The 24762-nt window shown below is 41.1% G+C and overlaps 1 protein-coding gene and 1 long non-coding RNA gene across 2 annotated transcripts; one reads left to right on the top strand and one right to left on the bottom strand.

The window, feature by feature from the left end:
• Positions 1-389: 389 nt before the first annotated feature.
• Positions 390-4996, bottom strand: LOC115574413 (uncharacterized). Its single transcript, XR_003982484.1, has 4 exons — positions 4873-4996; positions 2405-2511; positions 1125-1212; positions 390-1038 (listed from the first exon to the last, which is right to left on the bottom strand). It is a non-coding gene; the product is annotated as an uncharacterized LOC115574413 (long non-coding RNA).
• Positions 4997-6392: 1396 nt separating this feature from the next.
• Positions 6393-24571, top strand: sptlc2b (serine palmitoyltransferase, long chain base subunit 2b). The gene is made up of 12 exons (XM_030405637.1): positions 6393-6678; positions 9724-9918; positions 10282-10436; positions 11208-11356; positions 12282-12406; positions 13594-13687; positions 13907-14012; positions 15614-15833; positions 16675-16801; positions 20110-20245; positions 20577-20706; positions 22042-24571. The coding sequence occupies exons 1-12, from the start codon at positions 6532-6534 to the stop codon at positions 22153-22155; spliced, it is 1698 nt and encodes a 565-aa protein (XP_030261497.1). The 5' UTR covers positions 6393-6531; the 3' UTR covers positions 22156-24571.
• The last annotated feature ends 191 nt before the right edge of the window (positions 24572-24762 follow it).

The following is a 24762-nucleotide window of genomic DNA, read 5'->3' as shown; positions in this document are numbered from 1 at the left end:
ACTAAAGTGACGCAGACGGAGGTTATTACAGGTTATTGCTGTGGGCTGGGCTTTATGACGACCCACGCTGGAGAGAGAGTGACGCCTGAGCAAAGAGGGGGAAGAGTGACAGGAGCGCTCACACTGCTGGACATTAACACGGCCCACAAACACTGTCAGGTGTTGTACTGAAAATATAAGCATCAATAAATCATTTCGCAAATTAATTTATTAATTGCACTATAGAAATAGGCATTACAAAAATGTGGTTTATACATTTTATAAAAAGACTCAAATACAAAGTAATTAATTATTTGATATTTTAATGGGTGATAAAAAGAGGAATTGAATCCATCAATAAATAGTTCAAATTAATCTACAAAAACATTTAACAGTCATCTTTCAAAGGAACATGACATGAAACATTTCAGAGATTAAATTAAATCATCTATTTGAAAATACAGCTTTAAAAGACAAATAAATAGCTGGATTAAAAAATGTAATCAAAGGTACTGATTTTAATCAGGCTTTTAAAAAGGAAAATTTCCTTTTCTGTCTACATTTCCATGTAGTCTTTCTGTGGCTCTTTGGTCCTCGAGCAGGTAAAATGAGGTAAAACACTGCAAATTAGCCGATGTAACAAGCTCTCCGATTGGTTATTGTCATCTGCAAACGTATGACACGTCTTGATGTGCATTTGAAGAAAGAAGCTGCTCTGTAGCCTGATGGTATGGTGGCAGTTACCTCTGTTCCTTTTTGTCTTTTCAGTCATGTTTCCAGTCAGGGCGCTTCCTGTTGCTCCTCTGTAAAAGCTGCTGAGAAGTTGGCTTGAATAAAAGTACAGAGTCCGTGTCTCTGAGCAGGTGAAGCCGTAGTCCACAAAGACCTGAAGGAGTTGCATCAAGAAATGTCTGTCCACAAACTTGACGGGAAACCAGGATTCAGTTCAGGAAACCGTCGTCCAACTCGAGGGCCAGCGGCTGCGACGTCCTCAGCAGCCAGCTCTTCTGCCCACACGCTCCCTTTGTGTTTTGTCGCAGAGCCCTGCTCACCACTCGTCTGGTTGTTCGAACAGCGACCATCAGATATAGCAGATATCACCCAGATCTGATACCTCTTGTGAAGTACAGGTGACAGATACTCACATTTCCTGCTGCTTCAGGCTCCTGTGGCAGCTTGTCTCGGTCATCTTGACTCGTCTTGGTGATTCATCCTTTTCAGCTCGTCCGTCACCTGCAGGATGAGAAAGAGCCGTGGTAGTTTCATGTCTCCTTGTGGGGATTTGGTGTGTATTTGTGGAGATTTTGAGTTTTTGTCTTTGTGGTGATTTTGTTTGTCACTGTGGAGTTCTTTTGTATATGTGAAGGCTTTGTGTGTGTCTGGAGGTTTTTGTGTCGTAGGTTCAAACTCATGAGACCTTTAGAGATCGAAAGGTTGAGATCTAAAATTCTTCAGTCAAATAAAAACCTCTCTTAGGCAAGTTTATTTATATAGAACCAATCAGAGACATAGAAATTAATCAAAATTAAAAACATTAAGACATTAAAACAGCATCTGATAGACAGGAGGTAAAAAGAAATATAATAATTTATAGATAAAAAAAATAATTGCATTAAATGAATCCAATTATTTGAAAGCCACAGTGAACAGTTGTGTTTTATTCCCTGGTTTATATGGGTTTATATGCGCTGACAGTTTTACCTTGATTACGTTGCTGACTACTTTTTTTAAATAACTGTATCAGAACAAACATTTTAAATAACCCTCCCACTCCGCCCGTACAAGTAAACCACATGTGTTCATTCATGAGAACATTTACTGCTTTATAGACCAGTAACAGGGTTTTAAAGTCTTTCTTCTGACACACAGCGAGTCAGTGCAGTGACTTAAAAAACACATTAAAGCAGAACTGAGACAAACACACTGAAACCATCCTTTGCAGACTAAAATGAGGCTGCATAATGAGCACAGAAACTACTTTAGCTGCTCAAAATGACCTTTTATCTGTCTGCTTGGTGATATTACAGCAACACTGCAGGTATTTTTCATATCAGCTGCTGGTACAATGTTACAAACCTCTCACTGAGCTGCTGTTAGCTTCATTAATGTGATGAGAGATGGAGAGAGGCTAACCTGCTCAGACATTATTAAACAACACATGGGCCCTGTTTCCAAATCAGTCATTCCCAAAATATGAATAGATAATGAAGGTAATAGAAGCCCTGGTCTCCATTGCAGGAAGAAACGTATATATCAAATATAGTTAAAGCTTTGACAAGGCCACCGAGAGGAGACACTGGACTCCTTCAAAAGACTCGACACGTTCTTTAAAAATCAGGGATGAGAAGGATTAAAACCACAACAGAGTGTAATAAAAAAAAAAGGGTTTATAAAGTAAATAGCCAGTAAAGACAACAGTACTCACTGTCTCTGAGCAGGCGAACCGAAGTCAACACACAACTGCACGACCTGATCAGGACTGCTCGTCTTGGCTGCTCGTCTTGTCCGTCTTCCTTTCAACTCGTCCATCACCTGCAGGAAGAAAACGAGGAGCAGTGGTAGTTTGATGTCTCTTTGTGGAGTTTATGTGTCTTTTTGTGTTTGTTTGTATATTTGTTTGTTTGATGTAGAGGTTTTAAGTCCATTTGTTGTGCTTTTGTATTTGTTTTGTGAAGGTTAAGTGTTACTGAAGGTTTTGTGTTGTATTTGTCGAGGTTTTGTGTTGTTTGTAGAGGTTTTGTGTTTGATTGTGGAGATTTTGTGTGTTTGTGGAGGTTTTGTGTTTGATTGTGGAGGTTTTGTGTGTTTGTGGAGATTTTGTGTTTGTGGAGGTTTTGTGTTTGTTTGTGGAGATTTTGTTTGTGGAGATTTTGTGTTTGTGGAGGTTTGGTGTGTTTGTGGTGGTTTTGTGTGTTTGTGGAGCTTTTTTGTTTGTTTTCCGTGGTTTTGTGTTTGCTCATGAGGGTTTTGTCTTTGTAGAGGTTTTGTGTGTCATTGTGGAGCTTTTTGTGTATTTGTGGAAGTTTTTAGTGAATTTGTGAAGTTGTGTAGAGTTTTTGTGTGTATTTATGGTTATTTTGTGTTTCATTGGGAAGATTTTTTTGTCTTTTTTGGGAGGTTTCAGTGTATCTGTAAAAAGCATTTAACATGTGTATACACTGATGTGTATGCACAGTTGCGCACTCAAATGGAGGTGTACCTGAACTGAAAACTAACCATCAATACACTCAGAAGGACACAGACAAACTAACAACCGCCACTGAAGATAGCTGAAGTCCGGTCAAGTTAACCTGTAACTGTTAAGTCAAGTTAACCTGTAACTGTTAAGTCAAGTTAACCTGTAACTTACAATGACAACCACAGGTGTGCCTGGCAGACCACTAACAACTGGATTGCTGTTACTGTACTTTTGTCCCTAGAAAGCTCCATAACACAAGGCCTCCAAAACAACACTTCTCCACTCGGTTCTGCTGGAGTTGTAGCTCTCAATCCACTGCACTTTTACCATGAATAAGAATGCCAATGTTAACACCAGGCTCTGCTCAACATAGTTTATACACTCAGAAGGAAGTAGACAAACTAACAACCGCTCATGAGAAACTTTACACAGGCCATCAGAAATTAACTCTGGTCATTCTGCTGGAATTTGCAGCTCAGTTTGCTGCACTTCTACCATGAATGAGACCACAAGAACTACTACACATCAGAAACTGAATACAATCCTTATTAGTGGTCTGCTGGGCAAATAGGCCGAGGCCATTTCAAAATGTCTAAGTCCGAGCTAAAAACCCACAGGGTTCAAAGGACTTAGAAGTATTCTAAACTGGTTTTGTTTAACTGAGAGGAAATATAAACAAGTCTGGTTACAGTGCCTAAATGCATTCATTTGATCTAATTCATAAAGTATTTAACATGTGTATGCACTGAGAGCCACAACATCAGAACCAGTGACAGGTGAAATATAAAACATGGATCATTTTGTTCCAATGCCATGTTAACACATGTTAACAAATAACACATTAAACCAGAACTGAGACAAACACATGAATCCATTCTGTGCAGATTACAATGAGGCTGCATGTTTTGTGTATAAACTACTTTAGCTGCTCAAAATGACCTTCTAGATGCTGATATACTAACATACCGAGACATTATGAAGCACAACACATGGAGCATGCTAGCTAACTGTGCTGTACTCTGATATTTGGCAGAAACGATGCTAGTATTAACAAGCTAACATGCTAACACTCTCCAACAGACACACACGTTAGCTAACCTGCAAACCTGTCTGTAAAAACACGACGATGAAATGACTCAGACGTCTCTATAAGCTCGTTATAGTGTCAGTACCCAGTTAATGTGTCATCACTCTATAATAAAGGCAGCTGAGCCGCTGCTAACTTGTTTCAAAAACCGTGCAGTGCATCTCCAACAACTTTTACAGTCAGCTAGCTAACATAACCACTCACTTCAACTGACTAGCAAGTAGCTAACCCGATTTCATGGCATTCTAAAGAATAAATTTTAAAAAAAGTTTAGTGCCGATTTTATCAAAACTACCGACTTGTTTTGAGAAGGTGACCAACGTTTAATTAATTGTCCATTATTCATGTTTAACACGGCGGAGAAAAAAACGACCAAAATCACAATGGAGTTTGGTGTGCGAGCAAAACATAACGTCCATCGCGGATTTAATTGGATGTAATGTTAGTTAAAGGCATGAAGGTAGATACTATGTGGAGCTCGCTGATATATGAAGGAATATCACCTGGGCTTATTACCTGATTGGTATATAATAACTGATCTGTACACCTCCCACACAGACCTGAATACACCTGTAGTGAGCAGGTAACTGTACATATAAAGCAGATTCAAACAGAATAGTTTACTGACCGTGTTCGTGTCCTCAGAGAAGAGCTGCTCAGACCAGAGTAAAGATCCCTCAGTAGTTTATAAAGCATCCAAAAGTTTTAGCGCGAAATGCACTCACCTAGTCGTGGGCGGGTCTCGATTTACACGCGAAACAGCAACTTTTGGCGCGCGCCAATCCCTGTCCTCAAGGAGGGCGGGACTTATCGTGCTGAGGGGTTACCTGGACTGACCCAGAGAGTAACAGAACCCAGACAGGACACAGAACACACAGTTCTTAATAAGATTAAATATTTTTTCAGTTTTGTTGATATTTAATTTCTCTGGTCTTTATTTGTTATTTTTGATGTTGAAGTAATAAAGAGTAATCAGAAAGTAATCAAGTTTTACATTATAATAAGGTGGATTTGGGTCATCTTGGACACCACAGCTGAAGTGTTATTGTTTTCAGGTCTGTACTTCAACCATAAATTCATGTTGGATGTCAATGTGAATGAATTCGGATGACTTCATGGGGGTGATGTCATGGAAAGGAGCCGGGCATTTGTCAATCATTATCCCTGTGAATGGCATGATTTAAGATTATGCTCTGTCATTAATATGAACATATGTCTGATTTTTATCACATTGTTTGATCTGTTTCAGCTACAACATATTCATTAAAATGCTGAAACACTGAACTACAACATACAAGGACTACCTGGGGCATAAATAATGAATTCCTGTGAGATTTGCAATTGATTTGCTTATTGTGTGAAAGAAAATGTGTATTTTTTAATGAATAATCAAAGTAATAACAAATGTATCTAATCTAAATGAGCTGACTTGTCCACTTGATATGTCCACTTTAGAGACTCTATGATAAATGCTTTTATACATAAAACATACAAGTCACAGGTTTACAGTTGTGTTGACAGGAGAAAAAAAATAGATGTAGGAAACCCCAAGAGGAGCCACAGAGATGGGGTTCCTCTCACAGGGACAGACAGAAATGCAATATATGTCTCATTTACAGAACAAAACATGAACATCACAATTTACAAATTGCATTGACAGAATATCTGATACAAATTATAACATATGTGAAGTGTGTGGATATAGGACACGACCTCCTCTCGTGGTGACCTGGAAGAGGGCAGGACACACAATATAATTAGCAGTCAAAAATGAAATCATCAGAATGGAGAGGCATCTGATTATTTTGTCTAACATAAATTATTATATTATTAATTTTCATTCATTTGTTTTTGTTTGTTTGATTGATTGATTTGTTTTTCTAAAGCTAGCACGCATCAATTTAATTGATTTAATTTAATTACTGAATTAATAAACTAAGCTAAACTAAACTGAATCTTTTCCTGAAGATGTCAACTCCTCATAGTTGTTAAAAAACCCTTATTTCCCCATGTGAGGCCTTATACTGTGGAAACTATCCTCACTGATACCCACAACCCTACCGGAGTTATGAGTCATTCTTTTTATAGACGATCTTTGTGCTGAAGAAACGTCACTGGCCAATGAAACTCCTCCTGGGCGTGGATTTCCGGCAGGCTCGTGCGGCCACAGAGTAGAGTGGGCGTTGAACCCGTCTTCCTCCCTGCTCATACATGACTTCACGATCAACGTTACACAAGTTGGCCAACTTGAAATCGTGAAATTACCAGTCGCAGCCGGCCGACAAAGATGACGGAGAGCTCCGCGAACAAGCTGCTAAACGGAGACGCCTGTCACCGGACCTCGAACGGAAGGAAATCGAGTAAAAATGGCTTCGTGAAGAACCACTGCTTGTTTCAACAGCCACAGAAGTACCGTCGCCCCAGGGAGAGGAAGGTAAGGCCCAACCGTCAACTGCTCGACATGGGAGGACCGTAAACAAGCCCCGCTGTGTTTGCTGCTGTGTGTAGGCGAACAGTTTCGTAAAAATAACGTTGGCTAGCTGATGTCGTTTTTTATTTCTAGCTTCCGTTTTAGGTATTGCGACTATACATTTTTATTTAGTTGTGGTGTATTTGAAGGCACCACGAAAAGTGTGAGCACCGGCTGTGTGACAACAGCTTCACCGTTGCATCACTTCACAAGTCAACAGTGTTATATCAACACCAACGGTAATTAAATTAACGCTAATTTGATTTAAACTTACTACACTTGGGCCTTAAAGCGTTACATCCAAGCTAGTCGAGCGGGGTTTGTCCCAATGCGACACATTTCAAGCTAGCTGTTGACATTCGCTACAAGGAATTTCATCTACAACTCCTAATCACTCTTCTCCAGAAGTACGTCATATTTTAAACAGTATTGTTCCTAAAACGCACAATTTAGCCTGTAACCTGTGTTGATACGGAAACCTCTTGTTATTGCGTGTCAAACTTCCTAAAGCGTACCTGCTACCTGATCAGGGTGGATTGTAGTGGTGACTTCTGTTGTAACCTTACACCCTGTTGTTTCTGGGAGTGTGTGGTGAAGATAGACCGGTCTCTGTTTACACAGACCACGGCCATGTTGTGTTGTTAGCAGAAAAGCTGTCTGTGTCTGTGTGTGTGTGTGTGTGTGTGTGTGTGTGTCTCCTGGGAGAGAGGAGGGCAGGCCTGCTTCTACATGACACTTCAGCGGGAGAGGAATGTCTCCAGGCTGGGGAAGGGTGTGGTCCTTCCCAGGGTGGAAGGAATAGCACAGAAACTCAGGAGTTTTTGTGTGTTTTGTGTGTAGTGGTGGAGGCGGAGGTGGGGCACACACACACTCACCCCTTGTGTTTTTGTTTTAGTTGTTTGGGTGGAACACAGAGGAGAGATCTGTGGTTAAAGAAATGCATTACATCTCTTACATTTGGCAAGATCAGACCTCCAGACTTCCAACAGCTTAAATCTGCTGATTTCAACATAACTGTGGAATTACACAATTTGATCCAGATGCTATGGCTGTCATACCAGTAACATCCACCATATGCATATAATGTCTTCATCCTGCCTGATTAAGACACAGCTGCAGGTCATATCACTGTTGGCAGTGGTATCAGATATTTGTCTTATTCCCAGTAGAAATTCTGAAGAGGCGTCAGTAAACTTCGTTGAGTAAAGTATTTGGAGTCACAAGACAAATTCAAGGAACTCACTTTTTCACCATGGATGACTTTCCTATCTCTTAGATGAACAAGACCAGTGTGTTTATGATTTGTTTCCAGTGACGTGAAACGGTGTGATTGTGAATGATGGTGTAAACAACGCTTCAAGGTTAGTGCTAATCAGGATTGCTGTCATTATTGTAAAAGTGGCGTCACGTCATGCTGTTGTGATAGGAGCTCTGCCGGTTCATGATAAGGCGACTAAAACTGGAGTTAGTTCCTCCCAGACTAGTGTCTCTAAGAGAAACCAGGGTGGGTAAGAACGCTGTGCCTCTTCTGGCTGTGACCTTCAGTGTCTCTTAAATCAGCTGGTCAAAATGTTAACTGGTCTGTTAACTCCTCACAGGACAATTAACAGTATGTTGACGATTTTACAGTAACCTTTACAAGCAAACCCCGAGCAGTGACATAGAGTGTGTCTTCCTGGGTCTGGGTCACCAGCTGGAAAAGGGATTTTTCCATATCAAGCTAGCTGTTATCCCAACTATATGGAGAATGTGTGAATAAATGATTTTACAAAAAGCTTTCTGTTCGGATGGTAGCGTCAATAAGTAAATAAGCAGGGAGAGGACTCACTTATTTTCTCTGTTTCAGGCCTAATGTGAAACTAATGCCATGAGCAAGCTTTTCTCATTGTGTTCACATTGTAATGCGATCATTATCTGTTGAGCTGCAGAGCAAGCATGATGTGAAAGAGCAAATTTCCAGTTTGTTGAAAGGATGGTCTTGGAACATTGGCTCTGCTGTCCAGCTATAAACGAATGAAACGGGCTCGCCTCTTCCCAGTCCCAGTCTGTCCACAGGTATAAAAGATTAATCAGGTGTGACGTCAGTTGGTCAAACTGTATTTAGCTGCCGTGGTTGGAGTCTCTTTGAGCGGTGTACTGGGATGTGAATGTGTTTTTGTGCTCGTGCTTGAGACAGTTGACAAACCATGTTTTTTTATGGTTACCTGGTCTCTTTTTGGAGCTTAAAAAAAGAGACCTGTTTGACTGGCTTTGACACACACACACACACACACACACACACAGTGCAGTGCTCTCTTGTTCCCTGCCCCAGAGGTATTTCTTGGAGAAGCATGACTGGTCACATGAGGCACGGTTGCTAAGCTGCGGGCCTGAGCCTGTAATGAGTGACCACCTTCATTTGTTTAATGTTGTTTCGTAGACAGCCAGTCCACAGTCTGAAATGCAGTGAAGCTAGTTTTTTTGGTGGAATTCCTCTAAAGTGTGACCACATTTATATAGTCCCATAACCCAAGATCAATATTGCTATTCATAAAACTCAATGAATTAGAACCCTCGATTGATGGCCATATTACTGTTCACTGGTCCATGAGGGCCTGGGAATGGTTAGGTTTCCATGAACTGACTTGCTTATTACAACCTTCACTAGGGTTCTAACCCTCTTTCCAAGAAAAACACAATTTGAACAAATGAGCCCTGCTGTCGTCTAGTCTGAGCCCAGTTTATACTGGCTTGGTCTGGTCTGCTTTATGTCACAGTTTATTGAGCTGCCTATTGTGGCAGATTAATGAGTAAACAGACTTCAAGCATTGATAAACCATGACATTTTAAAGGAAAACCACCCACTTAAACTTCTTTCAGCGTGACATAACATAAAGTGAGTTAGTGAAGATTATTACCATAAATCTGTGCTTTGGGAGTTCAATTTGTTTATTTTAAAAAAGGAAAAAAAGGTGTTTGCTTTCACTATGTCAATTGCAACTGACACTGTTTTATGTTATTGTTCCCCAGAACCAAAATGTCACACACAACCCCAGCCTTTACAAGAAGCCCTTTGCGGAATCATTTGAGGAGACTCCTCTTCTGGTGGCCGTGCTCACCTACATGGGCTACGGCATCCTCACCATCTTTGGCTATCTGCGAGACTTCCTTCGCCACTGGAACATCGAGAAGTGCCAAGTGGCTCGGGAGAGAGAGGAGCAGAAGGTAAAGTATTATGAACACACAGACCCTTTTCAATGTGGTTTGTAATGTGTAATTCAGTGACAGAAGAGTTCATGTCATCAGTTCAGTCTGTCCAAATACTCAAAAGCTACTTATGATAAATCTAAGGTGTTCTTAAAACAGTTTTATTTTTAATCCTAGAAAATAATTATGGCCCCTCCTGCTATGTCAGCTATCATAGTGTTTCACACATCTTTCACACTCTCTGTCACACCCATTATTTGTGGTTTAACCATTCACTGTTTCCCCTGGCTGCCACAGAACAAAGATGACTCCTTCAGAATGTAATGATTTGCTGAGACAAGATGTAAAGAAATCATCAATATTTTTCCCTGTCCCCTGCAGGATTTTGTCCCACTCTATCAGGACTTTGAGAACTTCTACACCAGGAACTTGTACATGAGGATTCGAGACAACTGGAACCGACCTATCTGTAGCGTTCCTGGTGCTAAGATGGACCTGGTGGAGAGAGTTTCCCATGACTACAATTGGACCTTCGAGTAAGTTGCTGTATTGTGGCAAAGGTTGTGAGTGCTCTTCTGTGCCTGTGCTCCACACCTCATCAGGAAGTTTATTGATTTACACTTCTAGTCGTTGACCCCAAGTTTCTGATAATAAGTGTGATGTCAGCCATGATTCAGATGGTAATGTTGAAATCGCTAGTATCTGTCACGTGGTACTGAACAGAAACACAAACACAGAGCAGCCATAAACACAAAGTTCACCTCAGATGACAGATATAGCATCAATACAATGGAGATAGGACAAAATTTAAATGAATGACATTATAGTGATTTCATTTTTTGTCCCATTTCTAATTTAATTTGCACTTCTCACCTTAAGGAAATGGAAAATATCACTGTACTGCTGTACATCACTGATCCCCCTATCTGCTTGATTTCTGTGATATTTTAAGACATGACTTCTGTCGGTGTTAGCTGATGTATTCAGGCTTTTTTAGAACAGTTCAAACAAATGGGGACAGTGCTCATATATCTCTGTAGGAAAACTACTCTGATATGGTGAAGGTTGTGTCATATTTTCCTACTTATCTCATTGGTATGTAGAGTATAATATGCTTCATTCCAGCTGAATTCCTATGGGACAATAAACTATTGTATATTATCACAGCACATGATAACTGGGCCAGTTAATGGATAACACTGTTGTTGGGCAACCAGGGTAGACAGGCGCACGTGTTGATAATAATTACTGCTTTCAACGCAGATTCACTGTAGTTATGTTAACTGTGACTCTGATGTCCTTCTCAGGCACACAGGCAAGGTGGTGAAGGAAGTCATCAATATGGGCTCGTACAACTACCTCGGCTTTGCTGAGAACGTCGGGGCTTGTGCTGACGCTGCTATTGAATCCACAAAGAAGTATGGAGTGGGAGTGGGCAGCACTCGCTGTGAGCTGGGTAAGGATCAAACAAGTTATTCTGAACATGAAAAGTGGTTTTAAAAAGCTGTCATGAGTTTTCATCTGATGAATTGGATGTTATTTCATACCGTCGCAGAAAATATAGTTTCATGGTTATTGGTATTACACATGTATTATGATTATTAGTGTCAGTTACAATTACCCTTAATGGAATAAAGAATGAAGTTCATTTTGGTTGAAAAGACTCTTATTAAATCAAAAAAACATTATATCCTAACAGACATGAAACTTGATTTAAAAACTCAATAAAAAAAAACAAAAAACACTAACACAGGAGAATACTGCAGATAAGTAAATGTCAACGGAATGATACACCGCAACTGTTCCACCATGGTAGGCTGCAACCCTAGCTGGTACTTCAACGACTGCTCCCTCTGTTGTTGGTTGCTCTTTCAGCAAACAACAGGGTGGTGTCAGTGGGTCTGAAGAACTGAAAGACTGAGTGTGAACTATGGTGATGCATTCTGAAAGCTTTGAAGTTCTTAGCACCTAGCATGCTGCAGCCCCCTTTTGAGCTGGGCAGCGAGACTGCATTTCATTCTCGATCAAATATTTGTACTCTGAATCAAGCCTGCCTTTGCTGAGGCATTGCAGCACATGGTGTGTTACTGCCACCTGTTGATTATGAGAATAGCGTGACTCCATTGTTAGTACTGTGTATCACATCATCTGCATGCGTATGTGCTTGTGCGTACTCTTGCGCAAAAGGTGACCTGCTCATACAAAAATAGCTCCTTAGCACTACTGCAAGAAGTTAAAAAAAAAACCACTACTGTACTGGCCTCACTGTTCATTGAACCGCATAAGAAAACAATTATGACTTTTCTCCCATGAGACAACTTTAAAAAGTTTCATTGCACTGATGGAGAATTGTAGTTAAACTGAGATGATGCAATTTCCAGGGAACCTGGACATCCACGAGGAGATGGAGCAGTTGGTTGCCAGGTTCCTGGGTGTTGAGTCATCAATGGCTTTTGGCATGGGCTTCGCAACCAACTCCATGAACATTCCTGCGCTCACTGGGAAGGTATGGAATTTCATTTACTTCCTTTGTTTGTTTAGATCATTGTACTCCTCTTGATTTGATTACTTAATTTTTTCCACCTGCGTTTTTACAGTCACATTCCCTTCTGTATCCACACTCTAACTCTGTGGCTACGTGAGTGTATTATAATAGATTTATTGTTAAGGAAAATACTGTTTCCTGTGCAAAGTGAAAACAAGCAGCCTTTTTTCAGATATATAGCCAAGCCCGAAGAGTTCAGACTGTTCCAGAACACACTAGTTTCCTGCCAAAGCATTCAAAACATTTTGACAAGTACGACTTACTGTTGTTCTAACCCCAGCTTATCACATGAACCAGCCCGCACTCCTCACTTTTCTTTCCTTACCAGTGTCGCTTTAACAGGAAATAGACATCTGAGCTGACAGGAGTGTGCACCTTGGGTGTTAAGTAAAACGTTTCCTCACAACCACATGAGTGAAAAACAGACATGCAAAAGGTCAGGAGGGAAGGAAACTTAGAGCAGAACAGTAAAGATCTGAGTCATTGTCCATGTCACAAGTGTTCAGTCAATTCTTAACTGTCACAGCTCACATGGTATAATCGTGTGTTGTGTAACAAGGACATTGATTCACTGATGAGAGAAAGTGGTGTGACCAGTCCGACGGTTTGGGTGTGTTGACTTTAACAGGATGTGGTGTCTGCAACACTTCCAGTAATGAGTAAAACTTTCCCATCTTGGATATATATTTTTCGATAGGAAGCTCACACTTTGATTATTAAAAGAAAGTCACACTTTTTTGTTGGGATCATTATTTCCCAGTTTAATAAAAGTAATAAATGAGCATGGTGATGAGATGTTCTTACTTTTCTAAGGGCAGAAGTGATATATGTATGTATGTAAATGTATTCATGTCAACAGCTTAAACCACTAAGCCTGGATCATGGGTTATACAGCATGAGACTTTGGGTCAGTCGTCGTCAAAGAGCAAAGTCGTTGCTCAACACTATAAAACTCCCGCATGTGATTTTCTGGGGTATGACAATTACGCAATCAGAGCTTTAAAGAGGATTGAATAGTGTTTGATTTTTCTGTCTAATTGGAGATTGCTGCTGTCCTGATGTTGAAGCTGAAATCAACAGGTAATAAAAATCAAAACTGCAACATGAATAATTTCTTCTTTTTTTTCTTCTTCTACTTCTTTTTTTAGGGTTGTCTTATTCTGAGTGATGAGCTGAATCACGCGTCACTGGTGCTGGGTGCCCGCCTGTCTGCATCCACAATCCGGGTCTTCAAACACAACAGTGGGTGACCTCCAATAATGAGCCACCATACCTAACAGTTGGACATTTACACAGAGCAAATGGGATTAAAGAAGCTTAAATGCATCTTTCAACACGATGAAACAGGAATTAGTTTTAATCTGCTTCATCTGACAGGGTAGAAGACACATTTAACATGGCAGGTTGCTTCACTCAGTTCAAATGTGGCTTCATGAGATGTGTTCACTCTCTGTATCGTAGACATGCAAAGCCTGGAGAAGCTGCTGAGAGATGCCATTGTACACGGGCAGCCAAGAACGCACCGTCCCTGGAAGAAAATCCTCATCGTGGTGGAGGGAATCTACAGGTAAACACAAGGATCTGTCTTTCAATCCCACACTCACAAACATTTACTGCGCTACAATATTGAGTTTTTCCGTTTCTTCTGTTTCTATTGTTATTTCACTGGAAGTGCTTTTATGCTGTATCCCATTACACACACATTGTTTGCTACCAATTACTTGACACCACAGTTTTCTGGGTGAGTGACTCATTAATGTTGATCAAGCTAGACCGGGAGCGCATTAGTCCCTTTATGTGTACATTTGAGAAAAATCAGGAAACCACTTTGAAACGGATGTTAATGTTAACTCTCTAACAATATGTTACTTATGTTGATTGTTGAGTTAAGTAGGAGGCATGTCGGAGGGTGACAGAGATCATCTGCAAGTTTAAAAACAGAAATCCTGGGGCACATGTTGGATTTTATGATTTAAGCAAGAACTGAATGAGACCCAGGCTGAGCGTGACTTCTGCCTCACAACAATTACTAATCGCATTAGCCACTTGGAACTGAAGCTAACGTCTGCAGAAATAATAATAACTTGCAGCAAACCCAGCTAATCAGCTCAGATCTGAGGAGGCGCTGTCAACTTTGCATCCAACTCTGTGAGAGATGTGTGCAGCAGAGTCAATAAATACCTTAACATAACGCTGCTATGTGAAAACAGTGTTATTGTAGATAACAAAACGTGTAAGGCGCTGCAGATGGATGAATGAAATAAAAGGACTTTCTGGATAAAAGGGAAATGCCAGACACTGAGGTGCATCGCAATGTATCGAGAATCGCTTTGAATTTGAGTCGTTCATAATTCATTTGAATGGTGAGGCCAGTAAAGAATTGTACCTCTCGTCACAATGCAAAGTGACTGATTTACTAATCCTGCCACAGGTCCTAAAGACTGTTTTTATGATACGACCATGTCCCCATCTTCACTGTAGCAGCAAACCAATTTGCAGTAAAACGATGAAGCACTTTTACAAGACAAGTTAAGCAACATCTCAGCAGATTAGAGTGCAATGTAGGAACATTTTCTGCTGAATGACTTACTCAAAGTACAAAGACTGTTCGATGGGACTAATTGTGAATACCGATGTCACTGTTTCTCATTCAAACAGGTTCTTAGCCATGATGGCAACACTCCCTTACACTTTCTATATGTTTAAATATAGAAATAATGTGCCCTCTTTCCTTTAAGCATAATGTATTCCTTGTGCTTTGAAGTGTACTTTGTATAAAGGAAATCAATCCTGTTGATCAATATAGTTCTCAGAGAAACTGCTCACACAGAGTCCTGTACTGATGCCATGTTAATGGAGTCTCATTTCCACTGGGACTGCTAGAATAGTTTGTGCTTACATAGATGTAACAGCCTACACATACACAACTAATCAAAGGTTGTCTATACGGTCAATTGCTCACATGTTCAGTCAATTACACCACCGCTAGCTGAAGTCGCTGTATTCTCCACTACAGAGCTTTTGCCAGAATATTGATCAGGGAGCGAGAAAGCTCATTACATTCACATAAACTGTTTATTTATTAGGTCTGAGCATGTCTTTCACTATAAATGAGTCTTTGGACGACTCTAAACTTATTGATTTTAACATCACGTTCTTCTCCTGAAGTATGGAGGGGTCCATCGTGCGTCTGCCAGAGGTCATCGCTCTGAAGAAGCGCTACAAGGCGTATCTGTACCTGGATGAGGCCCACAGTATCGGGGCCCTGGGGCCTAACGGCAGAGGAGTGGTGGACTACTTTGGCCTGGATCCCAAAGATGTCGACATCATGATGGGAACATTCACAAAGAGCTTCGGTGCTGCTGGAGGATATATCGGAGGCAAAAAGGTGGGTGAAAGATTGGAATGTGAAGCCTTCTTCGATGTAAGGGAAATAATGAAGCATGCTGGTTGCAGAAGCTGGAGCTCTTAGACATCCTCTTTGTGGACCTGAACAATTTCCTGACTGCTGATACCCAAGACGTTGTGCGTCATTCTGTTTTGGTGTTGGTCAACACTGTTTACCAGAAATGGGAAATTTTGTTTCCTGTTTTTCTGGAAAAGCTGGAGTCCGTGTAAGATTTCACTTTAAGTCAGAGCAGAGCTGCAAACAGATGTACAAATACACAGGAAGGGCAGTCATACAGACACAAGATGGAACTACAGCTTTAGTAACACTTGAAAACAGGAATAATTGTCTGAAACCCCAGAGCACACATTTCTCACCTGTAAAATATTAGGCAGTTATACCCACGGTGACCAGACGGGGGCGCATTTGCTGAAATAAAGTTTCCCTTGAAATTAGGAAACCTTTCATCTAAACGTTCAAATTGAAGGTTAGATAAAATGGCCAATAATATCATTGTTATGTTCATCTGTTATAAAGTCCTAATACTGCTTGACTTGGGACATGACACCTGTCTTTATTAACGTATTAAAGTATTAACGAATGGCTTGAGTTACATGTCTGAGACATAATGTGTTAATTCATATTATTCAAATGATTAAATCTATGCTATAATAACGAAGAGCTGCGTAAAAATGTAGTTTCACTCACCATCACCATTCAGTCTTTAATAACAAACTAACTTACATTACTTGGAATTCATTGTCTGGTGTTTATAATAGGCTGCCTCAGTCTGAATCTTTATAACAAGTGTTACAACATTATTTTAAAATTTCTCTTTCAGGAGCTGATCGACTATCTGCGCAACCACTCTCACAGCGCCCTGTACGCCACCTCCATGTCCCCTCCTGTGGCCCAGCAGATCATCACCTCGATGAAGATCATCATGGGAGAGGATGGAACCACACTGGGTAGGTGTCAGAACATGAAACTGTGCAATGAGAAGAGAGAGCATCCGTTAAACTTCTATACTTGTTGCCATTCCAGAGGGTATTTAGGGTGTCTTGTGTGGAGAAGATGCAACCAGCAAGTATAAATGTAACTTCAACATTTGGTTTAGCACAAGCCACACTGAAGCCAATGAAGCATGTTTAGAGTTTGGTGCAGTGACGCTCTTTTTCCTTGCGTTTGCTGCAATTCTGAAATTCCTGACCTTCCACCAGGAGCCAGAAGATGGCAGTAGAAGCCTGTAGCTCAGATTGAATTCAGTCCTGCAGGCCTGAGGTCTGACTGGTTCACAGAAATTTGCTTTCCCAACTTTTGTACTTTGGCTTATCCGACTGATTGTGCTTGTTTACAGTGGGAATGTTTAAATCCCAGCCAAGTGAAAAAGCTGATTATCTATGGCCAGCTGGCAATTATTTACCAGCAAATAGAGGTGTGTTCGACAGCCTTATCACACTGTATGGCATGTGTAAACCCATTGCAGATACAGTGTAAATGCTGCACGGGTCCATGCCCTTCATATTATTTACATTCACACCAAGCCTCAAGTTACCACAAACTTTGATGCAAATGCCTGAAACTGTAATTTCCTGTTCTCCAATGTCACGTGATCTTATATTTCAAGATGAATGCAGGGGTTGTCGCGATAAACTGTTAGTGTTGATTAACAATAACACGTATGATAATATCGTGTGAATAATCCAGCGCAGATGTTAGGCCTTGTTAATCTTTTGTGTAGCAGTTCATCTGGTTGCTTTGTCACTATTTATTAGGTGTGCGGTATGTTCTTTTTTGTACACTTTGGGTGTTAAGATAAATCCTGCGGTTTCATTGTGTCTCCTCAGCATTCTTTTTTGCACTTCTGAGAATCTCTCTGTAGTTTTGTGCGTGCGTTAAAAAAAAAAAAAAAAAAAAACGATGGGTGGACAGTCGCCTTCCTCTGTCCGACCGAGCCCGGGCTGATGGAAGGTCTTGAAGCGGTGGTATGCTGACACTTCTACCCTCTCGCTTTATGGCTTTCAGATGTGTGTTTCTCTGTGGATGTGTGCTTCTTTGCCTTCATGCTGGGTACAAAGCAGCATGGTGCTCAGGGCCAGAGATCTTAGCAGATCAAACTCTGCTGGACTCATCTCCTACACACACAAACAGATCACCAAGTCTTGTTTTTCTTGCAGGGCGGAACCCCCTTTAGTCTTTACAGGGCCTGATTGATGCTGCCTCCCCTAAAATGCTGATATAAGATCAGGTTACCTTGCTCCCCAGTCGTTCAGTCATTAGGTATGGGAGTAAACACCTGGAGCAACCTCTTTATAGTGTGACTGTTGCACATCAGCACTTCTCCAAACCATTCCCGGTATAGAGGGACCAGGCTGGCTGACCTTCCAACATAACCCAGTTCTGCTAGAAGACTAACAATGGCAGTGTGATTGGTTGCAGCCCTGTCACTGTTTGAAATTCAGGCCTTTGAACACTGAGACACTGACACAAAGTCGACGTGACAGTTGAGCTGCCTGCTAACAGTTTGTTGCAGCGCTCAAGTCGCTCAGGACGGCTGCTCATGGTTCCCGGCATAGGCCCGCATCAACATGGACATTTGTTGTTTGAAGCGCACATCAATCAAATATGTGGATGGGAAATAACGGCGCTAGACGAGCAAAAGCTTTCTTCAATATGAAAAGAATGCTAAAGCGAAATGTCTGAATATAATATGCTACTGTTTTTTTTTTTTTTTTTCTGTTTTATCACTCAGCACTGAGAATAGATTTGGATTCCTTGACTGTGGAAAAAAAAAAAAGCGTCTGGATAAATATAATGTCAGACTTTGTTGTGTCTCAGGGTGCTTTGAAGCCCGAGTGTTTCTGCTCTGTTTTTCAGCACAGCCAGGCAGATGTGAGTGTTGCTGTCGGCGCTTTGTGCCATATGGTTATTTGTTTGGTTAGATGCTATCTCTGGAGGCCCGGCCCGAGGACTCAGCGAGTGAATACATAGTGTGCATCAGACTTGACACGGGAGGATTGATGCTTGTTTAGTATCTTTGACCTTGACTTTAAAGACTCCTGGTTGTCTTCAAAGGAAAGTGATGAAGTGCTTCAGGACATGATAACAAAAAAAAAAAAAGGTGTTTAGTGATGGCTTTTACACTCCTATGGATTGTTGTTGTTGTTCTGGTTGACATCGTGGTTTGTCTGTTAAATGATTGCCCGTCTTCATGTCATTCATAGGACGGTCAAGAGACTTTATTCACACAGCGACCATTTTTCTGATGTCATGCTCCGGGTGGGAAGCTGGTATCAAAAAGATAATGATGTATCGAGGGAATCTGAGAAATTGGTTTCATTTCCCAGCTTCTTTTAAAAGACAGTGGATAGTGAAATGCTAACATGCTAATGGGTTATCAGATGTATAGTTTTACCTTGAGATATGGCCCGACATCCCTCTGATGAGTTTTGGGGGTTTCTGTTGCCTTCTCACTTGCTGATCAGTCTAGAAGTTGTGAATTGATAATGGTTTTTCAGTTTTCCTACATTCACACGAGTCTGAGCGTTCCTTCCTGAATGTGTGACATCAAAAGAAAATGGCTGTTGTTCCATTATCAAGCGTTTTAATCGTCTGTTTTAGAGCCAGAACACATTTGTTTTATGCTATCATCGCATGCATCTACAGTTTTATGTTTCCTTAACTTGGACTCTGAACAGAAGCTGATAAAACAGTTTCACGAGGCTTACAAGCATAAATAATAAATAAAGAATAGTGTTGTCGGACCTTCCAGCCCCCACATGTGTTTTCACTTATTGTGGCTGATTAGATCTCTGCACAGGTTGCCCGGTACTGTGGGTGGTCACCAGACTTCACGGACTAATTGCGGGAATGATAAAGGTGTAAGCTGTGTGCCAGGATGCAGCAGGAGAGAGAGAGGAAATTGCTGATCAATACCAGTCTGTGCAGCGACTCACAGAGCTGATGAAAGGAGGGCTAATTAGGCAAATTAAGTGAAAACACCTGTGTGGGCGCACCACGGGTGAGAGGGGACTTTCATCACTGAAGCTAAGAGATGCAAACGTGCCGATACTCGTTATCGAGGTTTTCCAATCGCAACAGAGCGTTAGTTGGCAGCAGTACAGAGTTATTGATGGTTTTGAGCTCCTATTACACTGAAGGAATGGTGGAGATTCTACCAAAAATATATGCTGTCCATCCAAGTTTGCTCTGTGTGACAGCACTAAGCTTAATGCCCACATCTTGAACTATCCCTCTGTTTATCTGCTCTTTCCAGGTGCTGATCGCCTCAGACAGCTGTCAGAGAACACCACATACTTCCGCAGAAAACTCCGTGAAATGGGCTTCATCATCTACGGCAACGATGACTCACCCGTCGTACCCATGATGCTCTACATGCCTGCCAAAATTGGGTGTGTTCTTCCCCTCCATTTGATATTTTTTTTTTTTATATTTTAGGGCTTTTAACATCAAGGTTATTTAGGATGACTAATCAGAAGAGTCTCCCAAATGATTTGACATTTTGAAAATACACAAAGGCTCTAATTTAAATAACTTCACTTACGGTTGTCCCCGCTCCAAATAGAATGTGACTTGATGTGTGGAGAGCTGTTTATGATTTAAGTTTCACACATTAAAGAGAGCGCCATCTAAGATGTGGTGCCGGCGGTGGTGACATCAAATCATCAGTTAGATGTAGATTTGCCCCGTGTCTAAATGTCGCCGCTGCTTTTTTTTCTTCAGGGCATTCGGTCGGGAGATGTTAAAGAGAAACATCGGCACGGTGGTCGTCGGCTTCCCAGCAACACCCATCATCGAGTCGAGGGCGCGTTTCTGCATTTCGGCCGCCCATACCAGAGAGATGCTTAACACAGTAAGTTGTCGTCCAATCACTGATCACACAAGATGCAAGAATGATGTATCATGAATCATATACGAGACAATATATATCATCTTCTATTGATTTTTGGATGACGTTATATCGTGATAGAGCGTAAGAGTTGCCTATTCATAGTTTTGAAAGCTGCAGTAGTGATGCAATTTTCTGTTTGTCACCCAGTCCGATATCCTGTAAAGTGCTTTTGAGGAGATTTTGGATTATCGCAGATATATATCACATACTCCAATATAGTCTGAAAATATTGCTCTTCCTCTTGATGTGGGAACAGACCAACTTTTGAATAAGCATGAAATGTGGCACACCGTTTGGTTCTTTCTGTCAGAACATCAGCACAAACTGAAAAAAATACCTCTAGGAACATTTACATTTACTCTACGATCATCTCTTAAAGGCAGCAGTGTTCCGGGAGATTAGTAAAATAGTTTAAAGGATAATCTGGACTGTTTTCAATGAAAGCAACCACTTCAATTCAAAAATGCCATTTTATCATCCAAGATGTGAGGAGAAAGTCTCCTGCACCACTGGACCCAGATCAAGGGATGTTGTTACAGGACAGACGTATATTTCTGAAGACTTCATTTTATCCCCAACATGATATAAAGAGTTACCTAGCACTCCATCAGCTTTCTTCAGCTGTGTGTGTGTGTGTGTGTGTGTGTGTGTGTGTGTGTGAGAGAGCCTGTTGAATAATAAAGGCACCCAATATTTCCTTGTATTTATTATGAAGGAACTTTGAGGGCCGAAGCTGTCTCCAAGTATTACAGCGCGGCTCAGACGGAGACTTTTATTTGAGCTGCTCTGTCTCTCCAAAGACACTTCATTCATCTTACTGAGGAGCATGTCAACACCATTCGTAATAGTCCATTTAAAGGGCATCAGCCAGCCTTTGTAGAGCGCTCCGAGGAGCCGCTTTTTCCGTCTTTGGAAAAGCCAGCCCCTCGCTATTTCTCAAACCATGGAATCAGGAGGAAAAAAAAAAAAAAAAGGTCAGGAGGAAGGTAAATTGTTTCCAGGTGCCCGGCAGTGTTGCAATGCTGATACAGTCTCTCGTGGAAAGAAGTGGAGGAGTTTGTGTTCAGTTGTGGTTTACGCAGGGAGCCCTCTGTCATGTTTAGTGCTTTAAAATCCACGTGTGATTAAGTCTTATCACTTCATCTATCTCCTACAGAAGCAGTCCTCTTTTAAATTGTTGTTGTATTTTTAAATTGTGTGGTTTGTCTGTCTGGGTATGTTCACTTAATTATGATCGACATGGATAATAATCTGTGTGGATTCACACTGATAGAGTTCCTCCTGTTCTTTCGCCAGGCGTTGGAGGCCATCAGTGAAGTGGGCGACCTGCTGCAGCTCAAGTACTCCAGACGTGAACAGCCTCTCCCCTCGCTCGGGTGGATGGCCGAGGAGAGCCTGCTTCAGGACTGAGCCACATCATCCAGTCCCCCCCTCCACCCCGACCCCCGGCTACTTACTTTATCTTTTTATTGTCCCTCATTTCCCTCTGAGCCAGTCTCTTTACCCCACCATGGACTCACCACAACCAGAGTCCTTCACCTGTTTAGGAAAGCCTGCACACCAGCGTCACTCATCAGCGGTGTGCAGTCCGTGACGAGTACATTTCACGCCTATAGCAGTGGAAGAACCAAAATCACCCCCTCGACTTTTCTGGGCATGTCTGTTGTTACAAAGCAGTTCAGAGCCTTTCAGTTTGTCCTAACTTATTGTGACTGCATCGGTGTAACGTTGAGTCTTACCCCTGTGTGCACATCGAATGTGTGTCTTATTTGTGCAATAATAATAATAACAACAACGTGGAGTTCCTTTGTCGTACAAACAACCGTGAAGCAAAGTCGACCAATTTTTTTTTCGCCTCGAGTTCCGACTCGTGCGCTCGGAGAAAAGAAGAAATCTGATCGTAGCCGTTGCTATGACGAACGGAAGAGTAAACAATTGTAAAATGTAAATATTATTTATCCCGAAGTTGGGCAGCATCCCAGCTCTCAAAGAGAGATACATTATTTCACAGGAGTAACATTAGCATGTTCACTCCATTTGTATTTATCTGATGGCTTTTTTTTCTAATCACTTCTACTTGAAAAGAGAGTATAGAATATTGGGTTCTTTCCCCAACCAAAGGATATATATAAATATATATATGTATAGATATGTTTTCTACATGTTCTCTTAAAATGCAAAGCAGATGTTCCAAAAGAAAACATTTAACAGGGAAAGAATCCCAGGGAGCAAGACTACGGAATATTTTTTACTGCTTATTTTCTAGAAATATTTTTCAGCCTTATTTACTGTTTACACCTGCACTCAAAAACTTGAGCCCAGTGTCTTTAACATTTCTGTAAACTAATGAGCTACACGTGTGATTTTTCTTCCTTTTTTTTTTTTTTTTTTTTATTGTTTTTTTCCGTTCTCACTCAAGTGCTTTCATGTGAATCAGCGTCGACAGCGATCTCTGAGCACCGTGACACGCTGCAGCTAAGATCTGTATGTATGACGATGCCCGCTTCCCACGCTCATCCGATATACAGACAGCGTTATTTATTGTAAGGAAAAAATGTCTGTCATCTTTTCAGCTATGTCCTTGTTTCTGTGAAAAAATAGAAAACATTTTAACTGTTCTCTGAAAGGCAGCTTCAAATGTGTCCCCCCGGGCAGAAGGTGTGCGTTTTTTAACTGACTACTTACACGTCTTAACTTCAGTGCGAGCACTACTGACAGGCATGGTAAATGCACAGATGACGTAGTCACTGAAATGTGCAGGATTTTTGTGGATATGCTTCAAATGTCGTCTATGTTTTTTTTTTTTTTTTGTTTTCATCGTTTATCATCCGTGGTCATCTTCTTGAATGACATTCCATATCAAGCTGCTTTCAGTGTCGAGCGTTTGTTTTGTTGTAACTGTTTGTGTCTGTGTGAGCTCGATCAGGACATAACATGCCACTGTTGGATATCCTGCTCGTGTGTGTGTGTGTGTGTGTTTATGTCCTATCACTTAATTGATGTGAATCTGGAGGCCCCGTCAGAGAGCTAGCCGTTGTCTGGCAATGTGACCATTCCTATAAATGTTCATCAAAGTGATTAAACTTCATAGACACTTTCCTCTGCGTGTTTGGCATTTTCAGCACAGCGTGACAAACTTTCGGCCTGTCTGTTTTTTTAACTGTACATCCTTTTTAGACATTAACCGCATTGTGTTGTCTCTGAGTGAGTCATTCCAAATATAGTTTTTTTTTTTGTCTCACACACACACACACACACACGAAATATGGCTTGATTAACAACTCCGTGATGCATTCGCTTTCAATAAACATGATCTAAAAGGTGGAACGCATGACTATGATCTGGAATTGCACTCTTCAGAAAATGTGCCCCGACATAAAACAATTTTTCTCCTTGTCAAAGTTTCCTCTGGAGCTGTCTGCACCGTGCAGTACGTCCCGCTCTGCATTTCTGTCTATGGAGGCAAAAAAAAAAAAAAATGTAATTGCAAACAGCAACATGTCTGTTTCTCTCAGCCAGGTTTCCCTCTCTGAAACTGAGGAGAGATAAAAAAAAAAAAAAAAGAAAGAAATGTGTTTGAGTTGCTCTGAGCTCTTTGATGTAACGCGAGATGATTTTTTAAATTTTTTTTCCAGCCTACCTACCGCAAATACCTTGCGGGCTGACCTGCAGTGACCGGTTTGGGAAACTTGCTTATCAGTTTGCTTTTGCCCTTGGAATTGTATTTGGGTTGAAGATAAACCACTTGGAGGAGTTTGTAAAGCCATGATGTTTGTTGACCATGCTGCTGGAAACAGTGCTGATTAAATCACTTTATTTGTATCAAGCTCTGGAACGGCTTTTTGTTTATTTACGGCAGACAGACACACACACACACACACTGCAGGTCACAACTTAAAAAGCTGGTGACGAACATGTTTGTAAGCCTTTCTGACTGATAAGTCACTGACATCCTGCCATTACACTGCATTCCACGCCGGCCTGTCATTCACTCCGGTCTGAAAAATGGTATTTCTC

This window comes from Sparus aurata, chromosome 22 (genome assembly GCF_900880675.1).
Source record: "Sparus aurata chromosome 22, fSpaAur1.1, whole genome shotgun sequence".
NCBI classification, from domain to species: Eukaryota; Metazoa; Chordata; class Actinopteri; order Spariformes; family Sparidae; genus Sparus; species Sparus aurata.
The sequence above is the reverse complement of the archived record's forward strand: the minus strand, read 5'-3'. Positions and strand labels throughout refer to the sequence as shown.